At 46.5% G+C, this 9,923-nt stretch overlaps 1 protein-coding gene across 1 annotated transcript; it reads left to right on the forward strand.

Moving 5' to 3' along the window:
* Positions 1-437: 437 nt before the first annotated feature.
* Yeats4 (YEATS domain containing 4) lies at positions 438-9,721 on the forward strand. Its single transcript, XM_075954388.1, has 7 exons — positions 438-670; positions 3,047-3,166; positions 3,897-3,963; positions 4,059-4,153; positions 6,915-7,007; positions 7,245-7,332; positions 9,030-9,721. The coding sequence occupies exons 1-7, from the start codon at positions 620-622 to the stop codon at positions 9,197-9,199; spliced, it is 684 nt and encodes a 227-aa protein (XP_075810503.1). The 5' UTR covers positions 438-619; the 3' UTR covers positions 9,200-9,721.
* The last annotated feature ends 202 nt before the right edge of the window (positions 9,722-9,923 follow it).

Below are 9,923 nucleotides of genomic sequence, written 5' to 3' on the forward strand. Positions count from 1 at the left end.
TCCTGAAACTAGCTCTGTAGACCAGGCTGGTCTTGAACTCACAGAGATCCGCCTGCCTGTTTTTTTTTCTTTTTTTTTTTTTTGGTTATAATAAAATTTATATTTTTCCCTCTAGTGATTTATTGTAGCATCGAAGTTGTTCCAAGCATGTGATATTTTCTTCTGCCTATAAAATACACATTACAAGCCATGTTACACTGTGTTTCCTGAGCTGTTTTTTTCTGAGCTCTTCTTTCTAAATGTTTACATTGACTTGTCTCTCATAGTAATAGAGTTGGGAAAGTATGTGGTGATCTTTGGTTGATTTTACCTCTCTACAAATCCTCGACCGGCTCTCTCCAAGGACAGCAGCAGCCGGGCGCCTGCGCAGTGTACGGCTGAGGTCGTTGCGCTTGCGCACGCGTCGCCGCCCCCCCCCCCACCCGCCACACACACCCCTTCCGCTCCGCTCTCCCACCGGGGGGCTGAATGGCCGACCGCGCCGCCGCGGGTGTGGAGGAGGCAGTTCGGCGCCGCGAGCCCAGGTGACTCGCCCATCTCCAGTCTGAACCCCTCGGCCCGGGCGACCCCGCCGGCCTGAGCTCTTTCCTGGCGGCCGCGGCTCCTTCCCTGGGACAATATGTTTAAAAGAATGGCGGAATTTGGGCCTGACTCCGGCGGGAGAGTGAAGGTCAGTGCGCAGGCGCAGCGCGGAGGCCGCCGAGTCCCCTCGGACGCTCGGCTCTCCGGCTGGCCCCGCCCCGCTCGGCGTTCATTGGGCCCCGAGTCACCCGTCACCGCCTTCCGTCCCGCCGAAAAACAAAGATTCGGGGTTTGGTTGGGGCAGTCTGTGGCGCGGACGGAGCTGGAAACCGCGGTGCCCAGGCTTATCATTCCCGACGTCGTCAGAGAAGCACTTAGCTTCTTTCGTGTTTAGTGAATGTGTGTCCCCATCATAATGTTGGAGATTGTGACATTTAATTCCCACACGTTTGTTTTAGCATCTAGCATGTATTATTGATAAGGGGTGGAGGTCAGAGCACAACTTGCGGGAGTCTGTTCTCTGGGGTCACCATGTGCGTGGGGCCTTGATGCCAGTCTCTGGTCCTCCAGGCGTCGTTGCCCACAGAGAGCACTAATATGCTCTCTGTCCTTTGGGTATTTCTATTATTGGACAGAATGTCTCAGATCTATGTGCAAAACTTGGTATTTCTAATAACAGCTTTCCCATCGTAACCTGTCGGTACAGCCTTTACCCCAACCAGAAATGATGAGAGCACCTAGAACTGAGCACAGCTGTAGCGGACACGCTCACGGCTGGCGTGCTTCATGCCTTCAGGGGCCACATTTACTATTTTTGCCGTACTTGCTTTCATTAATATTTACTGTAACATTTATTCTTAATTCCGTTTTTTGAGTCTCTTCCTAAGCATTTTGAAATGGAGAGTTCGACTTCCGAGTTGTAGTTCTGTCTTGTGTCATGAATATTAAACCATTGTGTTAGTTTCTCATTGTTGTAACAAAGTACCTGAAAGGACCCATTCTAAAGGAGAACGGTTTATTTAGGCTCTAGGCTTCAGAGGTATCATAATCCGAACGCCTGAATCTGTGCAGCTCTCACCACAGAAGCCGGGGACAGAAAGGGGCACTGGATCCTTTGGTTTAGTTTTATGCAGAGGTCAGCAGTTGGAGAAGGGAGCAGACCAACACCCACCACACTGCCTTCCATTGTCTCTGTAGCCATTTCGGTGGCAGGGGAGCAGGAGAAAGGAAACCCATCATTTTGAGCTTAGTTTTGCCCCTCTGGTCAAGTGGTCAGCCATGTTTCTTCTTACCATTCCTTGCATTCTTCCCTGTCCTCTTGAAATGCCGAGTCTAGTTAAGTATCCGCTGGTGTCAACCTTGTCCTTTTCCAGAAGCTTCTAGGCCGAGGGACTTAACTCAGAACAAACCCACCATCATCAGCACACATACCAAGCATTTAGTAACGTGTGCAGATCCCTTTTTACTCTACGGAATACAAATGTGTTTATTATACAGAATATAAAATGTCCCTATTGGTCCCCACCGTCCTCCATCGGTTTCTACCTGTGGTCCTCTAGCCCACTATAGACTGAGGCAAGGCTGAACATCATGGCAGGGAGCACACAGCAGAGCAAAGCTGCTGATCTCTGTAGCTGGGGAAGGGATGGGGGAGCCACCAAGATGGACCCTTTAGAGACCCAACCCAAGTGGCCTGCTTGCTCCCACAGGGCTCCAGCCGTGAGCTCATCAGTGCACTAATTCATTAGTGCCCCTGTGAGCCAGACCTCTCAGTGGTCCTGGCTGGGGACCAAGTTTTCAACAATAAGCCTTTTGGGAGGTACTTTATATCCAAATTGTAATTTACATGCTGATGACAATGGAAAATGTTTGCCCAAAATCCTCTCATGAACTGTCTGGGTTTTTGTGCTGTGCTTTGGTAAATACTGCCGTAAATTAATTTAAAAGACATTTACCTGCAAGCGATACCAGTCAAACTGTATTCAGTATCTTAGCGTTTAGGTTTGTGAAGACATTGTTTTTCTTTAATCAAATATTCATGTGCCTTACCTACATGGTAATGTAGATGACAGGGTTCAAGCCATCATTTAAGCCGTGGGACAACTCGGCGGGTAAAGGCACTTGCGTTCAGGCCTCAGGACCCGCATGGTGGAAGGAAGAGAATCTCCTCCTGCAGGCCGTCCCTCCTCCACATGCACTGTGCAGTGCAGAACATGCACACAGATGCACAGAACAGCAAACACTTCTATTATGTGAGTGCTGGAACCAAACCTAGTCCTCTGCAAGAGTAGCAAGAGCTTCAGCTGCTGGACCATCTCTCCAGCGCTCAGATGGGAAGGCTGGAATTAATTTGATACTTGGCTCTTGTGTTAACTTGAAATGAGTGTGAAAATGGGTTGAAGAGATCTCTGTCCTAATTAAACCCTTAACCTGTTAGACGCTGTTCCCTAAAACAAGCTGCCAATGCTCATAATATTTATTCAGGTGACGGTAAAATATTGATTTTAAACTTGTTTTCTTTTAGGGGGTTACCATCGTTAAGCCAATAGTCTATGGTAATGTTGCCCGATATTTTGGGAAGAAAAGAGAAGAAGATGGACACACCCACCAGTGGACAGTATATGTGAAACCATATAGAAATGAGGTATGCATTTGTTTTTCTATAGTTATTTTGAGGTACAGTTTGTTTACTTGACAGTAAATTATATAATTCTATGTAGTAACTTTCCAAGAATGAAGTGGGCCCATTTTAGAATTCTCACTTCACCCCATAATTCTTATCTTCATTTAATTAATTAATGTAATTCAAGATGTTTTCTGATCGAGGTAAGAGGCTAGAGAGATGACTCAGCAGTTAAGAGCAAGTAATACTCATGGAGTGTAGTCTCCAGCACCCACACAGGGCAGCTCACGAATATCCATAATTACAGCCCTGGAGGTCCCAGAGCCTCTGGGCTCCTTGGGCACCTAAGAGCACATTTTCAAGCACAAGCATTCACACAGACATACACACATTCACACAAACATGTACACATATGAACACGCATGTATACATACACATACGAACACTGGCCGTTGTTTCCTTTGCTGTGCTGGGAGAGGAAATCAAGCATGCTTCCTGAACTACATCGCTGCCCTTTCTAAACACTTGGTTCTGATGTGGGGTCTAGCCATGTTGCCGCCCAGCCTGCCCTCAAACTCACTCACCCTTCCTCCGCTTCTGGGTCAGCTAGGCTTACAGGTGTGTCTCACTATGCCAGCTAGCCCTTGCTTTGTTTTAATTATGTTCTGTAAACTTCAAGAAAAGTATATTTTACAAAATTGTATGATATGCTCAGTGAATTTCCATTGGAGCACTAATTTCTCTGTTTTAGGATATGTCAGCGTATGTGAAGAAAATCCAGTTTAAGTTACATGAAAGCTATGGCAATCCTTTAAGAGGTACGTTACAGTTTTTGGTTCATCATATACGTAATTATAAAAGGAAAGGAACTACATCAGTAATTTACAGTTGTTTCTTTTTCTTCCCTCTCCAGTCGTTACTAAGCCGCCCTATGAAATTACTGAAACAGGATGGGGTGAATTTGAAATAATCATCAAAATATTTTTCATTGACCCTAATGAAAGACCTGTGAGTAACATTAACCTTTGCACATAGAGAGTAGAACATTAGTGGATGAGCATGTGTTGTACTTACCAGACAGCTGCTCTGTCCTTGCTCTCCGCGTACACTTGCTCTCCGTGTAACACTTACCAGACAGCTGCTGTGTCCTTGATCTCCGCGTACACTTGCTCTCCGTGTAACACTTACCAGACAGCTGCTGTGTCCTTGATCTCCGCGTACACTTGCTCTCCGTGTAACACTTACCAGACAGCTGCTGTGTCCTTGATCTCCGCGTACACTTGCTCTCCGTGTAACACTTACCAGACAGCTGCTGTGTCCTTGATCTCCGCGTACACTTGCTCTCCGTGTAACACTTACCAGACAGCTGCTCTGTCCTTGCTCTCCGCGTACACTTGCTCTCCGTGTAACACTTACCAGACAGCTGCTGTGTCCTTGATCTCCGCGTACACTTGCTCTCCGTGTAACACTTACCAGACAGCTGCTGTGTCCTTGATCTCCGCGTACACTTGCTCTCCGTGTAACACTTACCAGACAGCTGCTGTGTCCTTGATCTCCGCGTACACTTGCTCTCCGTGTAACACTTACCAGACAGCTGCTCTGTCCTTGCTCTCCGCGTACACTTGCTCTCCGTGTAACACTTACCAGACAGCTGCTGTGTCCTTGATCTCCGCGTACACTTGCTCTCCGTGTAACACTTACCAGATAGCTGCCGTGTCCTTGCTCTCCGTACACTTCAGTCCTAGTGGTCTCGCCCTAAGTTAAAATTTCCCTTATTATTTAGGATCTTTGAGTTTAGAAAGAAACTAAAATTTCTGAAGGTGGTGGGGGTGGCCCTAAGGTCCTGGCAAAGCTGAATGTAAACAAACCTTTCAGCCACAGCGGCTCCGGCCGGTTAGTCTCAGCGCCTTCAGATCCTTCCAGCCTGAGTGAGCCACAGAATGAGACCCTGTAACCGGAAACAGAAAGATAGGAGCATTGAAAATGGGCATGGTGAGGAAGCCCCAGTGACCCCAGCACTCAGGAGGTGCAGACAGGAGTTCAAGGTTATCTGCTACTGCTCGTCTCAAGGAGACAAAGACGGAAAATGCACAGGGAGGTGGTGGTACAGGCCTTTAATTCCAGCGCTCAGAAGGCAGAGGCAGGTGGGTCTCTGTGAGTTCAAGGCCAACCTGGTCTACAGAGTGAGTTCCGGGACAGCTAGGACTATCACACAGAGAAGCCCTGTCTCAAAAACACAAAAAGCAGAGTATCCTACCTGCCCGAAACCAAGTGATTCAGGAGTCAGAGTCAACCAGGCCCAATGGGATATGGGCCCTTCTGGATGTATAGGGCACCTTCCCTATCGACCCCATGAGGCCATGTTCGTTGTCATGACGTCACCTTCAGTGCCACCTCTGTCTTGGTATCCAGTGAAAAAGGAAGGTCAGCAGGACTGTCCACCCCATGACCCTTCTCTATTTTTCTTTTTCCAAAAAATTTTTACATTTATTTATTTGTATGTGTGGCATGCACACACGGTTCCGTCCTGTGCTCTCTCGGGATGCAGACGTGTGGCGTGCACATAGAGTCTTGTGCTCTTGGGTTGTAGACACTCGGACAGTTGTTGTCTGTCCCAGGAATTATTAAATACATCTTGAACGTGACCACATAATTCACCTTCCCACTTAAGATAGTCTGCTGCTGTTTTCGCCAGGCCCTGGGGATTTGCCTTCTCCCCTCACATACTCACCCCCCAAGCTAGGAGTAAACCCAGAGGCTCATACTCCTGAGCTGTAGTCTGAACCTGGGAAATGCCTTTTGACAGGAGGGTATTTCCACTGGAGAAGGCGGGCATCTGTAAGTTGATTTCATCTGTTTAAATTTAGTGGCAGATGTGTTCATTTTCCTCTACAGAATATACTTACTGTTTTGTGGTTGTTTGGAAGAATCCCGTTTCCTTACAGTGATTTTAGCTAACCTTGCAGGAAGTTCTGTGGCCTCTGAATGGGTTTGGACCGTGAGTTGAGCAGCTTTGCCAGCTCCTGATTGGTGAAGTAATGGGTCATGTGCTGCCGCATACAGCTTCTCCTGAGGCCTCACAGAGCGACACCTGTGGTTAAGTTACCTGTCGGCTGTTTGTATGCCCCTGGGAGAGTATCTGGCTCCCACTGGAGATTTTAGTATTAATTATTTTTTAGAAAACTATCTCCTTCCCCTCCCCACAGTCTCATTATGCAGCCCAGACTGCTGACATAGAACTCAGAAACACTCCTGCCTCAGCCTCCCGTGTGCTGGGATTACGGGTATTGACCACCACACCCAGCTGCAGATCCTTGTTTCCAAGGAAATTTGTAGACTTTAATATTCACAGAAAACTATTTAAATTCCCATAGCTATATGTACGCTGTTTGGGTATAATTACTCTCTAGAGATGCTTGCATAAACCCTCACCCCTCTGAGATGTGGACAGACGGTTACCTGGTAGAAAACCAAGGACAGAAAGTTTGGGGGATTTGCCACTAAGTCACAACTGCAGCAAGATCTGGAATTTGATATATTTACTAATTCCATCCCATAATTAGCTAAAGACATGACAAGGTCAGCCAGGCCTAATGGCGCATGCTTGTAATTCCAGCACTTGAGTAGTGGAGGCAGGAGGATGAGCAGTTCAAGGCCTGCCTTCTGCTAGTGAGTTTGAGGCCAGCCTGGGGGGAGGACTGGCGGGCAGGAGGAATGTTTCAGATGTTGATGGGCGTCCTGAGAAGTTGACCCCTGCTCTGCTCCACAGGTGACCCTGTATCACTTACTGAAGCTCTTCCAGTCTGACACCAATGCAATGCTGGGCAAGAAGACGGTGGTTTCTGAATTCTACGACGAAATGGTAGACTTCATAATGAGGGGGCTTTCTAAAACCCTTCGGGTATGGTGTGTGGGTCAGAGTACAGCTTTGGGAGTTGTTCTCTCCTTCCGCTGTGTGGGATGGAACTCAGCTCTGAGGCTTGGCAGCAAACACCTTCACCTGCTGGGCGTTCTGGCCCGCTCCTGCAGGGAGTTTTAAAAGCGCTTCAGTTGGAGACCTTTGGAGTTATTGGTCTTTTTTTCTCATTTTATCCCTAAGATATTTCAAGACCCAACAGCAATGATGCAACAACTGCTGACCACGTCTCGCCAGCTGACGTTAGGAGCCTATAAACACGAGACTGAGTGTAAGTGCTTCAGTGTCTTCTGTAATGGCGAAATAATTGTTCATTAGTGGCTTTTTTAAGGTAAGTTCCTTAGCAGTTAATAAAACAAGCTGGGTATTCCCGTAGATGGCAGCAATGAGCTAGATAAAGGAGCAGTCACCCGTATTTCCTGTGCCTCTTTAGGTGATGGATGCTTTAACTGTGGTTGTTCTCTTCATCCTCAAACTGTGTGGAATGCCCGAGTTTTAACTGTCATGTGGTAGAAGGAATGAAGGGAGACTCAGAAATAGCTGGGGTTAGGCAGCAGGGAGTGAGGGTATGTTTGAACTCAAGTCTTTGCGATTTCAAAGTTAGCTTTTCTCACTCTACCTTGCTGCCTGTTAGTGAGTCACGTGTGTGAGAACAGCTGCACTTGGCCAGCAGCAGTTACCTGAGGCTTCCACAAGATGGCGATGTTGGCTGCAGGCAGGAGTTTTTCTTTGTCAAGAGCATACCATACTAGCCAATGGGCATGTTTAAGCAGATGTATATCAGTTTGTAGTTAAGACATTTATTTGGTAATTTTTGATGTATCCAGAGAAATTTTTTTTTTTTTTTTGGTTTTTCGAGACAGGGTTTCTCTGTGGTTTTGGAGCCTGTCCTGGAACTAGCTCTGTAGACCAGGCTGGTCTCGAACTCACAGAGATCCGCCTGCCTCTGCCTCCCAAGTGCTGGGATTAAAGGCGTGCGCCACCACCGCCTGGCTCCAGAGAAATTTTTGCTTTTGCATTGCTGGGGTTTGGATCCAGCACGTCACCTAAGCATTCACTACCACAAACAACAATCCAGCCTCTAGACATTTTTAAAAAATAACATTCTTTTGTCAACATAAGTAGTTGTAGTAATAGTTAGTAAAGCATTTTATATATCACACCATATTCTAGGTACTTTCTTCACATTGGTTCATGTAAGATCTTCTGGACGGGGTTGGGGAGGTACTCGTGCACAAAGACCTGAGTTTGGATCGCCAGCACCTGTGTAGATGCTGGGTATGGTGGCGTGTGCCTACAGTCTGGGAGCTGGTGGCTCAGAAGAGGACTTCACTGGGGCTTGTCGGCCAGCTGTTCTTGAGCAGTCAGTGAGCTCCAGGCTCGGTGAGAGACCTTGTCTCAGAACAGTTAGAGAGCCATGGAGGAGGACTCCAGAAGTTGCTCTCTGGCCTGCACACACACGTGTGCACACTGCACACAGTCTTCTCTACAAATATCGTTTATGCCATAGATGAGGACGTGAGTATAGAACTGTGTTGTGGTTAGTAGAGCCAGATTTCAAACTTAGACAGTTTGCTCTTTTTTGGAAAAGCTAGAGGCTCATTTTGGTGATACGATTTTGCTATGTAAATTGCATCTATGAATTAGTTAAGAATATTTTGGGTTGGTTCACTGGCATTTCTTGGGTTTGTATGTCCCTTAGTCTGTAGTACTATGTATCTAGAGATAAACAAATAGTGTCTCAAAGCCTTAACTATGAGTTGCTGTAATTTAGTTTTTCTAGAAAACAGCTTGGAGCCTCTGTCAGAAGTTTAGACTCCCTACCCTCCCAACCCACTGTGTCCCATGTTCTGTGTCCTAAAGTGTCCCCTCTCGTCCTGGAAACAGCAGCCCTGAAATGCTGTCTGTTCCTCTGTGCTCCATCTCAGCACTGGAGGGACCAATTCTCAGCTCACGTATTTTCTTCAGTCGCAGAACTTGAAGTGAAAACCAGAGAAAAATTAGAAGCTGCTAAGAAGAAAACAAGCTTTGAAATTGCGGAGCTTAAGGAAAGATTAAAAGCAAGTCGTGAAACTATAAATTGTCTAAAAAATGAAATCAGAAAACTTGAAGAAGATGATCAGACAAAAGACATATGAGTGACTGGAAGTAAGTTCAGCCAGAAGCAGGCGGGCGCCGCAGGAGGACAGACATGGTGCAGGTGCTGTGATGTTCGTGGGGAGCCGCGTGGGCCTTAGCCAGCCGTGATTTCAGCAGTGAAGTCCGAGTACTCTGACTGCTCGAGTCTTCCCTGGACGGTCCGTCTGTCCTGAGAGTCGACGCTGTGTGGCATTCCATGATGAAGCACAACTTTTAAAGTTTTTATTTTGCTGTTGTTTTTTAATTAGGACTATAGTTTATTTTCCTTTATGCAGGCATCCAAATTTTGTTACAAAGTCTAACGTGTACATATTTTATACTTGTGTGTATTAGTACTAAGGAGAACTAGTGTATGTATTTAATTCCTCTGGGTCCTAACTGCCCCATTCTACCTCTTTTGTGGACAATGTATCTGGTAAGGATTCAATAAATGTACTTTCCTGCAGCTATGTCTGCCTCCTGTGACTTCTCCAGGACTTTTCCACCATGTAATTTTAAATAAATATTTGGGTTTTTTCTTTCTTGAGAATCTCATCCAGTGTGTCTGATGGTATTCACCCTCACCTCCTCCCTTAGCTCCCCAGATCCACCCGACCTCCCTGCTTCCCCAACTTCATGTCCCCTTTTTCTTTTTAAATTTAACTTGTCAACTCCAGATTGCTCTCTGTGTGCTTTTGGGAGTGAAATCTTGACACATCCTTAAAGAAAACTGACTCCCTCTCC

Source organism: Microtus pennsylvanicus, chromosome 20 (assembly GCF_037038515.1).
Source record: "Microtus pennsylvanicus isolate mMicPen1 chromosome 20, mMicPen1.hap1, whole genome shotgun sequence".
In the NCBI taxonomy this organism is placed as follows: domain Eukaryota; kingdom Metazoa; phylum Chordata; class Mammalia; order Rodentia; family Cricetidae; genus Microtus; species Microtus pennsylvanicus.